The sequence below is a fragment of the Eubalaena glacialis genome, chromosome 14 (assembly GCF_028564815.1).
Source record: "Eubalaena glacialis isolate mEubGla1 chromosome 14, mEubGla1.1.hap2.+ XY, whole genome shotgun sequence".
In the NCBI taxonomy this organism is placed as follows: Eukaryota; Metazoa; Chordata; class Mammalia; order Artiodactyla; family Balaenidae; genus Eubalaena; species Eubalaena glacialis.
Window position 1 is genome coordinate 8105649 of NC_083729.1, and position 21654 is coordinate 8127302.

Consider the following 21654-nt stretch of genomic DNA (forward strand, 5'->3'; position numbering starts at 1 on the left):
GAGAAAAGTCATTAGCCAGTCACTTTGGTTCACATTTCAAAAGAATCAATCCTGTTCAAAGGATGCCTCCTTATTTTCTCCATGTTATCTTCCTATGTTTCAGCAATTTTATCAGAATAGGCTAGCAAAAGGTAAATCTGCACTTGATTAGTGTTAGAAAGTTTTTCTGGGAGGGAATGTTCAAAACACCTGAAGAGATGTGGCAATTGTATGAATTGAGGTTCTGTGATTCTCAAAAATAGACAACTTGGTGATAACTGCAAATATAGCTTTAATTGAAAAGATTTGTATTTGGAGAGTTGAGGAAGACAGGAAAAGAGGAAAGGATGTATAATATACTCCAAATAAACATTCTAAGCATTCAGAAAGTAAGCAGCCAACTTTCCCACAGTACACCAAGCACAATGGCTTTTACACAGAAGGAACTCAGTAATTGTTGGTTTGACTAATTTTAAAATGGAAGTAATAAAGGGGAGAATTTGTCTTCACCTTAAATTGGAAGTAAAAGGGCTCCTGGGGGCAAAATTTAACTTCACAAGCAACTTTTTTAACTTTCTAGAGAGCTGAGCATAAAACTAAAAACAGGAAAACATTCATGCTCAAAAAATATCATAACCAACCTTGAACAAAAGGATACACAGCAAAGGCTAGAAACATGATATAAACACACTACAGAGTTTAACAAGTAAAATGGAGAGAAGAATTAAGATGTATCTAAATAGCATAAGCATGAAAGTCACAAAGGAACAAACCACCTTTAAATGGGACTAAAATTGAAAGATAATCTGAAAAAGCCCCAAGAATAAAGAAATTTGTTATGTCATGTCATGCTGAGAATGTATAAAGGTGAAAAAACAAAACAAACAAACCACAAAATAAAACGGTTTACCTGGAATATCCTTGGAATTTCTTTAGCATCTGCTCTATACACATCTGTCTGTGTAACTGGTCGGACATGAAATAACTTGCTATAAAAGATTTTTAATAAAGGAGTAAAGTATTACCAACGGATCAAATTATATTAGTTATCCTATACTTATGTCAGAAATTACAACTGACTACTTTGACCCTTGTTAGAAGGTCAGAGAATATCCTGCTCTATAAATTCAATCACTCCTTGCTTTTTGAGAAATTTCCAGTAAGTCAGAAATTTTCTAATTAGTTTCAGAAAACAACATATTAAAGACCCATGAAATAAAGACCTTTTAGCCAACTCTATATCCCAGACTTTCATCTGTATGAAGCAAAATAAGAAAATGTAACAACAGTATGCTAGCAGCTATACTATATGAGTATATACATTGTACTATATGACTAATAAATTACACTAACTTGACGAAAAGGTCACGTTACTCTTAAACTTTAAAAGATAAAGTTCCTAAATATTCTAATAAAAATACTTACTCTATATCTAAAACCATGTAAGGATTAGATTGTTCTTTATCCTGTTCACTGTCATAGAAAAGGATCTTCTTACTGCTTACAATCACATACTGTTAAAAAGAAAGAGGAAAGGAATTAATGATTGAAGTTAATAGATATCTTATTCATTTTTCTTTGAAAATAAATTCTATATTAGCAATAAAAATCATAGAAAATATAAATTAAATACCTAAAAAGTTATCTTAATGTATCCTTAAAAAAGTCTTCCTCAAAATAACAATAAATGTTTGTACACACTTTAAACAAGCAAATTGGGGGGGCGGGGGGGAATAAATTCAAATATTTTTTGGACTGATTTCGCTTCAAGATCCAATAGCATAAGTAATCTTATTGCTATGGTTTGAATGTTTGTATTCCCCCAAATTCATATGTTAAATCCTAACACCTAATGGGATGGTATTAGGAAGAGGGGTCTTTGGAAGTTGATTAGGTCATGACACCAGAGCCCTCATGAATGGGATTAGTGCTGTTATAAAAGGGGTTCCAGAGAAATTCCTACACCTTCCACCATGAGGACAGAGCAAGAAGTCTGCAGCCTGGAAGAGGACCTTCACCAGAACCCAGCCATGCTGGCTGGCACCTTGATCTTGAACTTCCAGCCTTCAGAACCATGAGAAATTAATTTCTGTTGTTGACAAGCTACTCAGTCTGTGGCATTTTGTTATAACAGCCTAAGGCTAATAAGACACTTATCAAAAATGAACATAATATCGATAATCATAGTACCAGAGGAAAAGAAACAAATGGGACTTTCTGTCATATCCAGAGTTGTTTTCCCACTGAAACAACAAAAGCACCAAGGTCAACAGGCTTCTATTTTCCTAACACCAAAAACTATTTTATTATTAACAACATGGTAGTGATGAAAACGTTTTTTTTTCCCACAAAGATACATAAAGTTAAAAAAAAAAAAAAAGATACATAAAGTTATATTATTCCAAATCAGAAAGTGCAAACAAGTTTTATGTGTCTAAAAGTTCTAGTTATATATATCTTACAACTACAAAAGTGAAATGGCTGTAGCTAAACCAAAAGCAAAACAAAAGAACCATTTTCAAATACCTTTTTAACCCATCCAAATTTCTTAGTGTTGTTTCGCACAGGCAATGAAAGCCATCCTTCTAGTCTTGATTCTATAAATAAGCACAAGATATGAGAATAAATATAACAAGTCTCTTAAGAAAATGAGGAATTTAATAAACTTTTAATATGAAAGTCACAAATCAAATATGCTGTTCAGAATTTACCATTATACATCATCTAAAATATAATAATAATGCAGGATCAGTATAAGCAAGTTATACAATGCAGAACAAAATCCAGGTTATATCACACTGGAAATACATATCCTGTAGTTTATAACGTCAAATGCCCTGTTAATTAAATTCATGCATTTGCAAAGTTCCACAGAAAAGTTGCAAAAAAGAAAAGCAGCTCTCTATTCTCACCAGTACACCTGAATTAGAATCCTCTATTTTTCCTTTGGAAGAAGGCCTAATTACAGGTATAGTGCACATCTTCTTTGAAGAGAAAACATTTTAAGTGAGTAATTACGTGTTCAGAGAAAATGGACTTTTAGAATGGCTATAATATAATGAAATAAAACTGTGTAAATTACAGATCAAATATGGCTAATAAGCAGCAATAAACCAAAAGAGTCCTAAATTCCAAAATATTAAAATCAATAAAGTTCTAGTTCAACCAAGGAAACTCTCTGAACCCTTAGAATTTGTTCTAATGGTATCTGATCAGTTTATTTTAGTGAAATAATTAAGTGAAATAAGCATTTTTGGAGGTTATGCTAATAATAAAAGTGCCTATCACTTAACATCTACTATGTGTCTGAACTGTGCTAGACACTTTACATAAATCTTCTTTAACCCTCACAACAACCCCACAGAAGGTCACACGGGGACACGTCTCTGACTCCAAGGCTTATACTCTCTCTCTCACATCAATAACCTTCCAGACTCCATGAACAGAAATGCTGTCATTAAAAACAGCCATATTCTCAACTGTCTGGACATGGTCCTATGCCAATTCAAGGGACTAATCAGATGACCTCTAACAATATGGGTAAGACTGAAATCACTTTATTGCTAAGATCTGAAACAACTTCAGTATAATCACCTATGATTTATACTGATATATACCTGGGAAATGTGACGACAATGTAAATAAATATAGCTAGTTTACTTTGAATTCAACTAATAGATTAAATTTTACTTTACGTTCAACTGCTTATACACTACTTTCCTGTGGCATTTACTTTAAACATTTTTTGTACTCACACTAACTTTGTGCTAAACATAACATTTTAAGGGTTTTCCATCTGGTTTCTTCACTTAAACTATAAATCTTTTCAGCACAAGGATCAGGTCAAATTGTCTTATGCTTTTCTTAAGGCCTAGCACAATGTTGACGCAAGGAAAACCTAAACACATCCTCTAAAACAGTCTACACGTGCTTTTTCTGTACTGTCATTCTTGATATGAAACTTCAGAAAGAATTTCTTCTTGGTTAAAAATGGAAGAAACAGACAGTGAAACCATATGTTCTTAAATGATATAAAGTACTGCTCTATTTCTTGTAAGCTGAAAAAATAAATCTATCAATTGTAATAGCAATGCCATGTGAAAATACTTTAAAAAACAAATTCTTTGTTCATGCAGCAGTTTCTTTTTAACTGAGACTTGTTAACTGAGCAACTTGTTAGAGTTAGTGAATATTAGTTAATGTTACAACAATTTTTCAAAAGGACTAAAATTATGGGTAGTGGAAAAAAAACCCAGAGGCAAAAGACTTTCAGGATATCACCTGTACCATTAGGTTCCGATGAAATAGGTAAGTAAGGCACAGATTCTTCTTCTGAGTCAGAATCAGAGTCAAGAAGCATATGAGAACTGGAAGGCTTAGTGGCAATATTGAGAGAAGTAGAGGAACGTTGGTAGGTGAATGACATGGATTCCATAGTGTGTGACTGAGTGATATGAACTGAACACCCAACATAAAAGGAAGTAAGAATGCAGAAAGAAGTTAAGAAAAAATAAAATGAAAGCCTTAAAAGAGAGCTATGTACAATATATAAAGAGTTAATTTAAATAACTAAATATGTGAAATTTACATTTGTATTTTTTAATTAAAAATTTTGTGAAAAATAAATAAATAAAATAGTTTAAATTGTCATTGGAACCTCCACTCTAAGGAGTAGGTTTTCCCTTAAAGAAATGACAAATATTTTTCCTCAAGAGCAGTCAGTCAATGTCTTAAAACAATCAATTGATTTAACTTAAGACAAAAGTAAACATAAGGGCTGGAAACAAATCTGTACCTGGGAACCCATCATCTGCTTCAGCATCCCCTGGTCCGCTGCCTATACTGGAACTATCCAGACCAATATGCAAGGCCTGGAGCTGGGACCGCAACTGCTCAATGTCACTGTCTTTACTGTCCAGTGTCATCTGTAGTTCAATTCGAATCTGACTCTCTTCAGCTATTTGCTACAAGAAATCAAATTACGTTAAATTAACTGGATGTTATACATCTTATAATTTTGCTTCCTAGTTCAATAATACAGTAGTCTCTCCTAATCCAAGGTTTCACTTTCTGTGGTTTCAGTTATCCAAGGTCAAATGCAGTCTGAAAATATTAAATGGAAAATTCCAGAAATAAACAATTCATAAATTTTAAATTACATGCCATTTCTGAGTAGTGTGATGAAATCTCACATTGCTTGGCTCTGCTTGCCTGGGATGTTAATCATCCCTTTGTCCAGCTTATTCACACTGTATATGCTACCCACCCCCTTATAGTATAGGAAAAAATATAGTACGTATAGAGTTCAGTACTATCTGTGGTTTCAGGTACCCACTGGGGGTCCTGGAACATATCTCCCTTGCATAACGGGTGACTACTGTAATTATTAATAGAAATGCTCCATAAGCTATAAAATATATACAGACATGAAAATAATTCTACTTCTTAAAAAGAAGTCTTCAAAAAGTATTCTTACAGCCTGCATTTCATTCAGTTCTTTCTGATACTTGATCATCTGCTGGGTCAGTTTTTCACGTTCAGATTTAAGCTCCATATGTAGCTTTCTATTCTCCTTTTCTTTTCTCCGCACATCTGTGTCACTACCACGCTTGACAGGTTCTTTCCGATTCATGATCTCGGCCAACTTATTCACAGCCTTAAAAACATAAAGATAAGTATGTAAATAAATAAAATAAATTATGTTGATGATTTCTTGGTCATTCACCAATAGCAAGTTACAAAACCTTCCCTACACACAGGGCCACAAAGAAACACTTTCTATATTAAAAAATACACCCTCTTCATTACTCATCATCCTTTTCCAACCAATACTCTATTACTTTTTCACTCTCATATTTTCTGAGAACTGTAATTTTAAATATGTATAGGTTCACTCTAATGTCACTTTCTACCACTTTGGGTTTTTAGTTCCAAGAGAGACTTCTACAAGGCAGATTTTCTTTTATCCTAGAAGAGAGTTTTGCATTGGCATCACACTAATAAAATACAACATGTGTCCAACCACAGAGCAGAGCATCTCGGACCCCACAAGTATTCATGCTGTATATACAATCATGAGAGCTGAGAAAAGAATAGTTAATAATCATGGTGCCTTTTCAGAGTGACCCTTTTTTAGGCTGTCAGCAAATGGTCATTCTCTACCGTTTCTTAAAAGCAGAAAAATTTATCAGATTACAATAAAAAATTAGGATGGACTGTGATTCCATATGGAAAAATTAAGAGAAACTTTAATAAACACTGAACTCAACAATGTTAATCAAATCTAGCTTCTCCCAACCTGGTAAAAATCAGATAATCCTGACAGTTCACAAATACTGATACAAGCAATGACTGATACAAGCAATGACTGCTACAGCCAATCTGTAATGTTAGAAGTAAAATGTAAAAAAGGTAAACTAAGAAAAATTTCAAAATCATATTTAGAGCATATTATACACACTTGAGTTTTGAGTGTTCTCTCTGTTAACAGCTGCTTCTCAAACTGTGCTTTAATAGCTGCGGCACTTATCTCTTCATCCTTCAACCTTGATAGTTCTGAAACAGAAAAATGTAAAAATTATACTGATAATTCAGCAACTGACAAGCATTAGGCATACTGAAACTAAATGTTATTCTTATTAGTACATACGCTCTTGGGCATCTTTCCATTTGTTATTTAATTCTTCTTTCTCATTTGCAAGATTGGCAACATCACTGGTCAGTGTCCTATTAGTTTCTTCGAGCTAAGAAATGAAAGCAGAAGAAAAATCATATCCTAATTTACAAAACGTTAAGTTTTAAAGCAGTACTTCAAAATGAAAATATCCTAGAATGTTGCTAAAACTCTTGTTTTTCTAAGTACATCTATCTCTACACTTCCTGCCTTTGTCCTACCTTACCAAACTTCACCCTTGATGAAAATTTTGCTAACCATACCGACTTCATATGCACCCAAGGAAGCCAAAAAATTGCCCTCTTTCAAAAATCCTTAGCAGTATTTTAAATGAAAAACAATTTAGTAAACTAAAAAAAGCAAATACTACACTATATTCCATCATGCAGAATAAATTTTAAAATCATAATTTAATTTCTTACTGAACATTGCTTTAAAACAGAAAATAAAATTTTACTAAAGAAGTTGACATTCTTTGGTATTCACTTCAAATCCTATTCCTCTTCTTCCTTCCTGAAGGAAATTTTATTGTGAATTATGTGTTCATCCTTCCCATCCATGATTGTATACTTTTATTACATATATGTGAAATAATATAATGAGGTCTTATGTGATTTTAAACTGTCCATAAACAGCATCATATTGCATTTATTTTTCTGTAATTGCTTTCACTCAACATTATATTAAGAATTAAATTGTTGATATACATAAAGACCTAATTAATTCATTTTAACTGATATAGTAGTTCTATCTTCTACCACATTTCATTTATCCATTCATTCATCTATTAATATAACATTTGAATTTTTTGCTATTACAAACATTTATGCTGCTAGTAGTATCGTGTCTGAATTCCTCTAGCACATTTATCTTATTATGGACTTTCTTTGGATTATATGAATATTTAAAATTTACTGGAAATTGCCATACTATTAACTATACTATAGTGTGCCATATTAAATTTACACTCTGGATAGCAGTAAATAAGAATGCCATTTTCCAGACATCCTTCAAACATTTGAAAGTAGTCAGATACTGAATTTTTGCCAAAATGATGGGTATGGAATGGTATTTCAAAGTTATTTTATCCAGCCTTTTCCTAAAAAATAGTGAGGTTAAACATCCGCTCATATTTTTAGGTTTCCTTTTTTGGCCAATTTTTCCTTTGGATTATTTAACTTTTTCGTATTGAATTGTAGGAGTTCCACTTATATTCTAGATACTAATCCCCTGTTCAATAAATACATTACAAATATCTTTTCCCTGTCATTTATTTGTTATCTTCTGTTATAAGTAAATTTTGGATTCCATTTGAATATTTAAAAAATTTTATTTTTCATATTTAAAGTTCTTAAGATAGCTAGAATTTACCACTGTATATGGTAAATGATAACAAGAAACTAATTTTATTCCTTTCCACATAAAAATGTAGTTATTCCAAAACCATTTATTAAATCTGTATCCTTTCCCATTGGTTTGTATACTGCCACTGACACCGTATGCCAAGCTCCTGTATGTGCATAATGAATCTATTTCTGGCCCCCCTACTCATTTCCACTGAACAGGATTAAATATCCCTGTTCTAGTGCCGAACTTTTAAATTACTGTAGCATTTTAATAGGTCTGGATAATTGATAAGGCAAACTCAACTACTTGATATTTTACTTCTATTTGAAATTTTTCTTGCAATTTTTTCAACCTACATATGACTATCTTCATGATTAAACTAATCTTCATGATTAGTTTTAAGGTTCTTTTAAACTAAGACTGGTTTAACAAGGAAAAAAAGACAAACTGTTTTCTTTTTGGTATTTCCCTTTCAATTTAGTCCTTTAACTCTGAATTTACCAACAGGTGAAGCCATTGGAAGTAGTTTTTTTTTGAGCCTCTCTCTGCCAAACACTGAGAAGCTGATGGTTCACTAGGTCAAATATCTTGTAGCCAGCATATACACTTTTTCATTTAGATCTATGTTACTTTCTTAGTATTTCTAAGGAAGATTTATGATACAGTAATTTAATTAGAACCAAAAAAGAACCAAGCATTTTACTTACAGACGCAATTGTAGCATCTTTTTCAGTGAGTTCCTGTTTGTGTCTAGCCATCATCTCTTTGATCTCCAGCTCTTTCATGATTTTCTCTTTTTCCAAATCAGAATATTGTTCTTCAGCAATTGAGCGAGCCAGTTGCTCAGAATCTGCTTTGGTTAAGGTAATCTCCAGTTGAGCAGCCAAGGAGTCCCTACATTTTAGAGGGATAAAATTTTAATGTTCAATTTTTTACTACAAAGTCAAATTTTTGTCTAATTCACTTCATCAACAAATTTTTATTTGGAGTATATAGCAGGTACTGTTCTAGGAGTAGGGTTCATGGCTATGAACAAAAGAGACAAGGATCTTATCCTTACCTTTCATCCTGTAATTCCTGTTTCTTCTGCTGTAATTCTTTACAAAGTTTGGTCTTTTCTTCACATTCTTCTTTAAGTTCCCTAACCTGTGTTTTATAGAGGGTCTAAATAGCAAAATATAATAGAAATATGTATCATCATCATCATCATCAGGAATATTATTTCTACATTCAAAAGCTATCCAGACAAAAAGTCCAGTTGAGCACATACAAATATGCTCACAAAACAGTAATGTTGAGCCCATGAGCAAATTAATAGTTTAATGAGCTTTTCTATTTTCTGGTAATCAACCAATTAACTAATAAAAATTCAGCTAATAATTTAGAAGCATGATTTTCAACTGGATATCACAGTGAGATTTCTCATTAAATGACACAGATTGATAGGATGAAGAGGCAAAAAAAAATATTACTAATTTAGACAAGAAAATTTTATTGGCTTAAAATCAATGAAACAGAGGTGACAGTTACTATTTCATATTTTAAAACTGATCTCAAAAAGTACAAATGTTAAAATGACAATTTTCTTTCTTTCATTATAAAATATATTCTTCCTCAAAAATCAATGCTTTTAATCAACTTCATAGGGTATGAGTATGTGCCTAGAACCATTTTTTTAGCAATGACAATGGATTTCTGTTAAACTATCTACAGTCTCTTGCCCAGGTGTTCTTTTTGTATGTGTGTGGTACAAAACATTCATCCAAAATTCTGTCTGGGGTTTGCTATAAGAATCTATTCTAAAGACAAGATCAGTCTCCTGGTTTTGCAGCAAAAATTTTTTTAAAATTCTACAAATACAACAATTTTCAAAGTAACACGTCTGGAACTTACTGAGAAATACTGCTCTGCTTCAAGCTGATCTTGGAGCTCTTTCATTTGCCCATCTGCATCTTGACGTTCTCTGTGGGGACATTGAATCAAAGGTTTAAATAAGTTAGACACATATTAAGCCAGCAACTCTTAAAATGTGGTCTAGGAAACCCATGGGAGTACTGAGACCCTTTCAGAGAATTCATGAGGTAAAATTATTTTCATAATACTAAGAATCATTGTTATTTTTAAAGCTTTAATTATCTCAGTGTATATGGGCTTTTCTTGAGGCTGTATGACATATGATGATTTCATCACTCCAACAGCTAATGAAATGTGTGCTTGTATGCTCTTGTGTTTTAAAATTTTCTCAGTTTCAATTTCTAACACAAAAAATAACATTAGATATAACTCACAGGAACAAAAACTCTTTGGGGTCCTCAATAATTTTTAAGAGTATAAAGGGATTCTGAGACCAAATAGTGCTATATTAAACCAATAATACTAAATCACATATTCTCAGGCATGCATTTGTGATCAGCCATTTATGCCAACCAAGTAGCAGAATTAAAAGAGCACCTGAAAATTGATTATCTTAGAATGAGTGAAGAAATGACTGGGAGGGGGCCTGCAAGGAGGTAAAGAGTATAGGTTTTTATATCTAAATGTAAATGGTAACTGCACAGATTTGAACACTTTGTAAAAATTACTGAGTTCTACACTTACCATTTGTTTACTTTTTCTGTACATATTTTAATCTTCAATAAAGAAAAAAATTAAATAAAAAATAAATAAAATAAAAAATGAGCCTAACAATGCATTTAAGAGGTTGGGTTGAAATAAGTTAAAGTCTAGGCTTATTAACAAAATATATGTATTACAGTTATTCCAAGTCAAAGCTAAGGGGAAAAAAAAAAGTTGGAGAACAACACAACATATGATACAATTAAAAAACAAAAAACACAAAATAAAATCTACAAAAAACTCCACCCTATAAATATGGTATACATGTACAGGTACAGGCACAGAAAAGGGTGTGGAAGGATTTTTCAAGTAACAGACTGTTAAGATATATTACCTCTGCAGAGATTAACTATGTCTGCATTCATAAAGGAGACCTTATATTGTTTTCTCTTTATCTTTTAATATAGTTCTGAATATTTTATAGTGAGAAAATATTTTACTACCACTTAGATATTTAAAAAATGTATACAGCTGGACCTCCCCGGCAGTCCAGTGGTTAAGACTCCACGTTCCCACTGCAGGAGACATGGGTTTGATCCCTGGTTGGGGAACTAAGATCCCACATGCTGCAGGGCCAAAAAAATAAAATAAAATAAAATAAAAATGTAGATAGCAAGAAAAAACTCAGAAAGATTAAATGATTTAATCACACCATCTTCAATTTAGTATTACTTAGGACTTTCATCCTTATTTGCATTTAATATAATTTGGTCACTTTGTTTACTTACTTGGCCCTTCAACTTCTGGATAAAAGGGAAATTATCACTCAATGTCACTTAATTGTGTAAATTCTCTATTTTATTATTGATCAGTGTATTATTAAAGAATCATGATTTTTATTTCTCTGAGCGGAAAATGTGAAAGATACTAATTAATAACATATGAAAGAACAAGTTTTAAAAATTTAAAATCATCATCACCAGCTAAGCCCGCTTGCAGCAAACCCCAGTGTAATTTTAATATCATGATCTTCTTGAAGAGCTACCATTCATTATATGTAACTTTTAAAGCTCAACATTCATTAGGTATTTAAGAAAAAATATTTTTCAGAAAGTAACCACATAATATGCACATGGTTACAATTAGATAGTACAGACTAGCACAGAAAAAATTCTAAGTCTCCTATCCATATCCATCCATGGGCTAACCCTATTCCCCTAGAGAAAATTACTTTGTTTCATTTCTGTGTATTGTTCTTTTCGGTGGTTACCGCCACATCTCAGCTTATTTCTTGACATACATTTTAATTATTTACCAATTCCCTGCTGCCAGATGTGAGAATTTAGCTCTTACCATCCCTAATGTAGTTGTATCACTGGTCTAAGTGACATAATCAAACCTCCATTTACTATTGCCATAAGAACATGTCTAAATGTGAGTCTTTTTTCATGTATCTTTGCTGGGTCCTTTCAATTTAAAGACTTCTTTTCCAGCTATAGGAAATTCTTTTCTATTATTTCTTTAATAATTTCCTCCCCTGGGTTTCTCTGGAATTCTTTGGTGCTAGAACTCCTGGAACAGTCTGTCTGTGTCTTAGCTTTTCTCTCATATTTTCTAGTTATTCCTTCTTGTTCTATGTTTTGTGAAATTTCTTTGATTTTTTTCTTCGAACCCTTCTAATAAGTTTACATTGGCAATAATTTTTCATCTTCAAGAGCTCCTTCCTATTCTGGCTGTCCTTTATTATGTCAGGTTCTTGTTTAATGGAAGTAGTATCTCCTAGAATCTTTGATCAGTACTAATTATTACCAGCAGGTTTTTAAAATCTGTGCTTTCTTAAGTTGTCTTCTATTCTTTGATATATGTTTCATCTGGTGGCACTTTTTCTTCTTCTTTATCATAGTTTTTCTCTTTCATACTGCAGGCTTTCCTCAAATGCCTAGTGATGAGTAACCAGGAGGCATCAGAAATTTTAATCTCTGGGTACAGGGGAGGGGTTTTCTAAATAGCAAACTTCAGTTTAAAATGAGAGGCTTAGGAAGTCAGTCATAAACAGGAAGACCACTAAAGGCCAGAATGAGAAAGGCTTTTCTCTGAGCTGCTGACCCCATACTAGCTGTTCTAATTATCCACAGAGGGTATGCCCCATTTCTTCAGAGGGAATGCTCTGTAGGAACCCTAGTGGTGGCAATGCCTGAATACAGACATTTCTGCAAGGGGTAGTGGCAGAGTATGAACAGCAGATTGCTCCATTTATAACGTCACATCTTACTCCAGCCCTCCAAGGTATTTGCTTTGAATAATGAAACATTTTTCTTCTTCACCTATATCCCACTTCATATATACTCCTGGCTCTTGCTTCCGCTGCTCTACTTCATTAGGCAGAAGGTTTCCACCCACCTGCCACTATCTCATTAACTCACTTCCTGTCCTCCAATCCACTGGAATGACATGATGTGGGTTTACACATTTAAAAAATTCCTCTACTAGAGTTTTACTGGAATCTTGGAAGGAAGAAAAGAAGTCTATGTTGGCCATTTACAAGTACAAGCCTACATAGCACTTCATATGTAAATTCTCATTGCATATATATATATTTCACTTTGTATTCCAATTATTTATGTACTTGCCTTACCTCTTCCTAAGGAATAATTTCTGATAAAATGCTAGTAAGCTTAAGGGTAGGAAATACATCTGACTCATCTTTGAATCTCCCATAGTGGTTATCAGTGCCTTACACATGATAGATATGCATTCATTCATGCAACACTTATTGAGGATGTCTTATGTGCAAGAAATTAATCAAGGGTTGGAGATAGCAAAATATAAGTGTGGTTTTTCTTTTTTTTTTGCCATTCAATGAATTTATACTCTGTTAGGTGATTAAGAAAGCAGATGTGGATATCTTTGGCGAGGAGGGGTTAGGAACTGAGGGATTAAGAAACAATAGATCCAAGTGCACTTATGAAGAAAATAATAGGCATATATACTAAGTAGCATAAATTAGGTATAAACACAGAGTAATTAGAACAGGAGAAGAAACACAGTCTAGATATTTAACTAGCTCTTGTATTCATATAAACATTGCTGTTAGAATAAATACTATGGAGAATAGCTGTGCAGTCAAATAGTTTTAAAGACTGTGTTCCCTAGAACTAAGGATCCACAGTTTAGGCTCCTGACCAAAGTCAGGCAAATGAGTTCCATCTCAGGACTTAGAGATCCAGAAAAGCCAAATCAGGGTCGCTCCACATAAATGAAGCTATAAGACATATCTCTAGAGTTTGTCCTTCTTGAAGGACCAAGTTTTCTGTTAAACAAAAAAATGAGAGGGAAGAATAAAGCTAACACACAGGGGAAAAAACAAAGAACAAAAAAATATTGGACAAAGATGCCTGGATACTGTTCAAGTTTCTAGTTCCAATTTTTAAAAGTTAAAATCTCATTAAGTTTAAGAGTCTAGGTTTACCCAGGCAATAGATCAGCAAAAAGAACAAACTCTTTTTGACCATCCTTTCCTAGGAAGTGTCAATATTTGAATATTTGACCATCCTTTCCTAAGTAGTGTCAATCTTACTGACCTGTCACAGGTATATAAAAAGCAGGCAATTAGCAAAAGTGATAGGAACAAAGTAATAGTCCTATAGTAGACATACTAGTAATAGTAACAGTAACAGTTGTAGTAATAATGGTCCCTACCATTTATTATGTGCTAGATGCTGTAAATAAGTCATTGTTATCCTTTACAACAGTGGTCCCCAACCTTTTTGCCACCAGGAACTGGTTTCATGGAAGACAATTTTTCCACGGACCAGGGCAGGGTGGGGGGATGGTTCAGGCGGTAACGCCAGCGACAGGGGGCGATGGGGAGCAGCAGACGAAGCTTCGCTCACTCGCTCCTGCCGCTCCCCTCCTGCTGTGCAGCCCGGTTCCTAACAGGCTGCGGACCAGTACTAGTCCGTGGCCTGGGGGTTGGGGACCCCTGCTTTACAAGATCCCTAACAAGGAAGCTATTACTGCCCCCCTTTTGTAGGTGTGACAAAAGGTTTGGAGAGGTTAAAATATTTTGCCCAAAGGTGATCAGCTAGTAAGTAGTGGAAATGGGATTCACACCTTGATCTGTCTGGCTCCGAAGCTTATTTTCTTTTCACTCTGCCTCCTATCAAATAACTGGAATCCAATATGACCTTTGGTCATGATTGGGAAGAACTAATTATACTACTAATGACTGATTGGGGTAAATTTTAACAGTATATTACTGTATACTTTAAAAGTATTTTACCAATGTTTTCTATTTTCTAAGTAAATTAAATATAGCACTAGAGTGTATCCTAAAAAATGATTTAAAATTTTATATGGTGTTTGCTTAACAGTCAAACATTTCCAAGTCCCAGAAACTAAAGAAACAAACAAAAAGCACTTATGCTTGAGGGACAGTCCTGAGGAAAAATCCTAAGAGCATGGAGTACAAATCCCAGACATTTTCTTCTTCTTCAACACCAACACTCTATATATTATATTATAAGGTGGCAGTAATAAAAAACTGTCGGGGAATCAAATAAAATCTTTTTGAAGGACAACAGTGGCACTTAACACATTACTTAAAACAGAAAGAAAGAGAAAATGTGGTCAAGAAAATAAAAGGGTCAAAAGAAAATCCCCAGATAAATCAAAATTAAGATAATTTACATGTGGATAGTTGTGCATATTAATAAATTTTGTCTCAAACAATTAACTTACTTTCGAAGTTCAGCATTCTGTTTTTCCAAGCTCATTTTCATTTCTAGGAGATGATTATTCTCTTGTTTCAACTGCTTTTCTGACATTTTTAGTGTGTTAACTTGCTGTGTTTGCATCTTCAAGTCATTTTGTGTAAGGCAGCGCTTCTGAGTTTCCTGCTCTATTTTTAATGTCAAGTTTCTAACCTAAAAAATAGTGTTATTGGTATGTAAGTAAATTATTTTGACTTTCTTATCAATGAAGCTGGCAGTAAATATGATGTAAAACAGATTTTTCCCCTTAAACAGTTAATTCACTTCAAAATAAAATATTTCTTGGATTTTCCATAATGACATATTTTTAAAATAAAATATGGTCTTTAAAAATGTTTTAATCATGATTCATTTAGTATATCATCCAAATTTGGTAAAATTTAAAGATTATGGAATATTATTTTACAAGAAAAAATTTTAAATTATAAAACCATCACTGAAACTTTATAAATAAACCTAGTTTACTATTAATTCATTAAATAGTTTACTATTATTTATTAGTAAACTTCACACTTACATCCTCATTTAGCACATCTTTCTGTTTGAGGAGTTCGTTTATTTTCTGCTGTGACTGTTTGAGGTCACAGTCTAATATAGAGCATCTTTTCTCAGCCTCCAGCAACAAGTTCTCTACTTTCTGTTTTAAAGTTCTTTCCTCCAAGAGCTTTTTCTCCATTTCTATTGCCACAAAAATGGACATAATCATGAATCAAACAAAAGAAGCATATCAAATACATGACACAGTGCTAATAAAAATTACAGTACATGATGCTGCCTTAATAATTTTTTAAATTTCCAATTTAATATTTTCATCTCTCCTCTTAATATAATTGAAATGTCAACAATTTCATGCTTGAAAATTAGGTGTTTCATTTGCAGGGTATAAAATTCTACCACACTCCACAATATTACATCCATTTTAATGAAAGCAAAATAATTCTGCCTTTACTTGTGTTTCTAAAAGACATTTACATCTTTTTAAATAAAGATTTATTTTTCTGCTACTCTGTGCTTCTCAGTGTTACTCTTCCTGCCTAAAAACATTAAGCAAGATCCTAATCATTATAGAGGTAGATCCTATGACTTCAATGGCTCTTTCTATATTAGCATATTACTATGCAGAGGATGAAAATTATGTTTTAGGGAGTTGGCAGAGGACAGGACTCTAGAACCAAACTTCCTGAGTTTAAATCCTGGTTCTGACACTTCCTAATTATTTGACTAGCCAACTTAATTAACCTCTCTGAGGCTCAGTTTCCTTATCTCTAGAATGGTGATAATAGCACCTACACCCATAGGGATTTTGCAAAGATTTTGCATTAACATATGTGTAGTACTTAAATACTGCCTGGATATGGCAAGCACTTGATAAGTGCTCACACAGGAGAATTTTCAGTGACCTAAGAAAATGTTCACAATATTTTTTAAAAGGAAAAAAACCAAAACAGTAGAGAAAATTGAGAAAATATACAAAATATCATCCTGATTTAGTAGCATTCTGGTTAATCTTTACTTTTTATTTTCCTATATTTTCTAAATGATTTGCAACAAACTTTTAATTTGTTTTATTAATCAGAAAAGACTTCTAAAGACCTTTTTTCAATCTCAAAGTGAAGAGCAAAGTTTATGTCTAATCAAGTGATTTCATATTAACTGCAGGTTATTACATCTAAAGGATTACTGATGTACTGATTAGAAAATCTGTTCAAATTCAATAGATTCTTCTGCCCCTCATACCTAATGTTCAACCTCTAATGATCATTTATTACAAAGTTATATTGGGTAAAAATTAAACCTTAAGAATTTTCAGTTTTTAATGAACTGTCTTCAAAAGTGTAGAAAAATGAAACCATTTTTTACACACTACTAAAAATAGCTAGCATTTCTAAGCACTTTTCAGGTATCATTATACTTGGTTTTCACAACAACCTAATACAGTAATTGTCCCTTTACAGGAAACAAGGCACAAAAAGGATAAGTAACTAGAGAAAGTCACATAACTAGTAATTCATTGCTAAGCCATATTCTTAAACAAAGAATGCAATGCATTGACATGCATTGGAAAGACCAAAGGCTTTATACCAGATGTGAGTACCATCTATAAAATTTAAGTTTTGTGTATTCATACAAAATATGAAAGTCATCTGTATCTTATGTTACAGCTGTAAAAAGGAATTTTAAAAAATGAGTTATTATTATGCTAAATTGGTTTATTTTCAACACTTCAGAGAATAATCTATAAACAAATGTACTCATTTTAAAAACTAATCACCCTAATGTGGGCACAGAGAATAGAAAGAGGCAAGAGTGAACTCACTGAGATGAGGAAAATAAAGATTCTGTATCTTGTTTTGGGTAGTGATTATATGTGTGTGTTACAAATGTGAAAAATGTTTGCATTTTATTGCATCTAAATTATGACCTCAAAAGAAATTCAACTTTGTCTTTTTAGGCCATGGACAGGGAAACATGGCCCACTAACTTTCTTGTTAGATATTTCTAAATAAAGCACTCATTTCATCTTTTATCATCTAGAATCAATGCCTTAAACTAAACTGTTTAAAAAAAAAATCTCCAATTTTAATTACATTCAATAATTTAAAGGCTATTTTTTGCTAAGTTATTAATAAATGTTATGCTTTAATATGAAGTGAAATTTCTGTTTAAGAGTTTTATAAATCTTTGACAAGAATACTTTATTGATTTCCTTTGGAATTTCAAATCCATCATATATGAACAGTCAGTTTGGAAGACAAGAAATTATCTAAAAGACAATTAATTCCAAGATACGGGCTTGGTTTGTGGAAAAGTTCACTTTGTTATCTTACCCTACACTCATTAGTATTGTGTGACTTTGACCAAATCTAGCTAGTATCTTTATCATGCCAGATTTCAAAATATTCAGTGAACTTATATTCTATAAACTCGCAAGACTTTTGTAACACAAGCTGGTGAAATGTCAAACTAAATATTATAAAAAGAGCATATCCCCCAAATCTGAATAGATGTATCTAGAGCTTCGCACTCTGCATGCCTGTCACTGTTGATAGCACTGAACTATTAATTTCTCTCTGATCTAGAAATTTGGTTGAGTAATTCTGTGTTGGGGGCTTACTACCTTAGAAATGGCTGCTGCCTTCAAGGAAAAACATATATGTAAAGCTTTCCTAATACTTTTTAAAATATTTTTCAAAATCAGAGTTGAATACGGAATCAATTCTGTAAAATGTTGCTGAAAACCCTCTTATGAAAATGCGTACCTTTCATGGCTTCTGATTTAGCTTCTTCAATGGATTCATAAATCTTATTTTTATCTGCCAGCCGTGCTTTTGTAGCCTTATGTTCAGCCTCTTCTTGTTCTAAGCTCTGCTGTATAACTTTTAGTTGGTATGTCATATCTATTTCCATGTTGTTCTTCTCCTATTAAAGATTTTAAATGGCAGCTATCAACAAAAAGGACTGGCTTGCAATTTCAAAAACATAGTCTTTTTTTTTTTAACAGATTTACTAATAATGTTCAACATGTTCTCTCCAATCTTCAAACTTCTTGTAAAAGTAATCGATGTACTCTACCTGTTCACTTCCCTCTGTACCCATCTCCCACATCTCCGCTCTACTGTTTTAAGATCTTCATTGAGATTGCTTGAGCTCAATAAAGTGACAAATGATATCTCAATATCAAATTCAACAGACATTTATAGTCTTTATTCCATTTGAACTCACTGTCGCCCTTGAAACTATTTCCTTGACATACCTGACACTGAACTCACTTGGCTCTCCCCATCCTGCTCTCATCTTTTCTGTTGCATGTGAAGTTTTCTCCCAGCTGCCCCTGAAATGTTGGGTGTTCTCTGGAGTAGTGTTCTTTAGCCATAATGCTTCTCCTCTTCCTATATTATTACTTCTCAAACTTTTAAAACATACCTAATGTTTCCCTTTGCTATATCTAAAAAAAAAAAAAAAGAAATCTCAGGATCCTCTACTATTCACCCTTATTTTCCACATAGGAGACTTGTTTTAAGTTGAGAATCTTTAATAGAAGTCAGTCTATTTTCGATATATCCTCAAAAGATTTTCTAATTCTTTGTTTTCTACAATTTATATTGTAAATATAGGTATTTCTTTTGTTTTTCAAGAATAAAAATGATTTTTTTCAAACTACACAATCCACCAACAGAGTAATTTACTCTGCTCTGAAAAACCAATGCTCTAAGCAATCTCTTTGCAGATGGGCTCTTCCAGTCACATGGTTTGAGTCACTTCTATATCGATGACTCTCAAATATTTCTAGCTGCTACTACCATAGCTTACTTCTTTGTAGACATCCTAATTTGGCTGTCTCACAGGCACCTCAACTTAGGACTAAAATGGATTTATCATTGTCTCCTCTAAAACAGCTATTTTTCCTTTATTCTTTATTAATTAATGGTACCACTATAGACTTTGTCACAAACTAGGAACCCAAAACTCATTCTTGAGTACTATTCACATGCCATATTTAATCAATCACTAAGTGTTCTCAAATATTCCTCCTCCAAATATTTCTCAGATTCATCCTTATTTTCCATCCTTTGAACTACTGTACTAGTTAAGTCTCCATTATCTAGGTTACTGAAAAAGCCTCTGACTAATCTACCTACGTCATCGTGTCCTCCTCAAACCTAGTTTCCACATGGTACATAATGATCTATCTTAAATGTTCCTCTAATAAAATCATCTAACTTAAAAGCCCTTCAGTGGCTAGTCCATTACTTAGAGCAACTAAGTGTTATTAATAGAGTATTCAACATCTTGCATGGCCTGGCTCATGCCTGGCTCTGTAGCCTCACTCAGGCCAGTGAATTCATCACACTTTAACATTAGGTTTTCAGGCCAATTTTAGCCTGACGTCTATTTTTGTAAAATTTCATTAGATCATAGCCATGCCCATTCCTTTTACTGCAGCAGAGACCATATGGCCTGCAAAGTCTAAAGTATTTACTGTCTTTCCCTTAAAAGATTAAAATTTGTTGACCCCTGCTCTTTACTCCAGAAATACTGAATGGTTTGCATTTAAATAAACTGACTATGACTTTTTTATTTTCTATCCTCTGTGCCTTTTGCCCATGCTGTCCTCTCCAACTTTACCCTGTCAACCAATCCTGCCCTGTCAGATTGGGGATTCATTCTGTGCGCCCAATATACCCTGCCCATACCTCTCATTCTACTTACCACACTGCATTAGAATTATCTGTGTACTTAATTATTACTTTAGAAATTACCCATTAGACTGTGAGATTGTTAAGGGGAAGAACTGCATCCTGATATTTCTACCACATATGATACATTAAATACTTAAATGAATGAATAAATAAGTGAATGAAAATAAAATATTAACTGCACAGAGCCTAAAAATTATCCCTGGCTTATAGTACTTTTTGGTAAACTTCTAAATGAAAAGTCACGATAACTTTACGTCGTTTTAAAGACATATTGTAAGATGGGCTTCCCTGGTGGCGCAGTGGTTAAGAATCCACCTGACAATGCAGGGGACACGGGTTCAATCCCTGGTCTAGGAAGATCCCACATGCCGCGGAGCAACTAAGCTCGCGAGCCACAACTACTGAGCCTGCGCTCTACAGCCCATGAGCCAGGACTACTGAAGCCTGTGCGCCTAGAGCCCGTGCTCCGCAACAAGAGAAGCCACTGCAATGAGAAGTCCGCTCACCGCAACGAAGAGTAGCCCCCCGCACACAGCAACAAAGACCCAATGCAGCCAAAAATAAATAAATAAAATAAATAAATTTATTTTTTTAAAAAAAAGATATATTGTAAGTCAAAATTTGCATTTTCCTTGGATGCCCAGGAAGAAGCATCCTCATTACACACCCCAAGAGAGACTCTCCCTTCATAAGCATCTAACATCTAAAGGGCTGCTTGCATAGTGTTATGGTAAGCCTTAAAATACACATCCCTAATCTACATAACCAAGTGTGAATATAGGAAAGTACATGAGCGTTGGAAATATTTCAGTTACTAATTTTCCTTATTTTAGAATAAGTTTTTCAACCCGAAACTGTCTAGTCATTTACTTACACAAACGTAAAACTTAACATGTTTTACCTTTTCCAAATCAGTAAGTCTCTCCTGTAGTTGTCTCTTCTCAATCTCTACTTTTGCTAATAAGATTTTGCCATTCTTTAAATCTTCTTCTAGGCCAGATATTCTACCTAAAATTGAAACATTTTTAAAAACAATAAACTCATATAGTATATATATTAAACTTAGAGTAAAAAATTTGGAATTCACCTCATTCCTTCAAGTTGTTATTTATGAGCAGAATTTTTA

The 21654-nt window shown here is 33.2% G+C and overlaps 1 protein-coding gene across 1 annotated transcript in view; it reads right to left on the bottom strand.

Annotated features, from left to right (window-relative positions):
• Positions 1–21654, bottom strand: part of ROCK2 (Rho associated coiled-coil containing protein kinase 2) — a 136926-nt gene that overhangs the window by 11840 nt on the left and 103432 nt on the right. Inside the window, exons 17-30 of the mRNA XM_061210446.1 lie at positions 21430–21536; positions 18588–18747; positions 15845–16005; positions 15296–15480; positions 9893–9962; positions 9060–9163; positions 8707–8893; positions 6629–6722; positions 6440–6534; positions 5456–5635; positions 4775–4943; positions 2506–2576; positions 1405–1493; positions 890–968 (exon numbers count right to left, since the gene is read on the bottom strand). Coding sequence (XP_061066429.1) covers positions 890–968; positions 1405–1493; positions 2506–2576; positions 4775–4943; positions 5456–5635; positions 6440–6534; positions 6629–6722; positions 8707–8893; positions 9060–9163; positions 9893–9962; positions 15296–15480; positions 15845–16005; positions 18588–18747; positions 21430–21536 — 1751 coding nt within the window. The remainder of the gene's footprint in view (positions 1–889; positions 969–1404; positions 1494–2505; positions 2577–4774; positions 4944–5455; positions 5636–6439; positions 6535–6628; positions 6723–8706; positions 8894–9059; positions 9164–9892; positions 9963–15295; positions 15481–15844; positions 16006–18587; positions 18748–21429; positions 21537–21654) is intronic.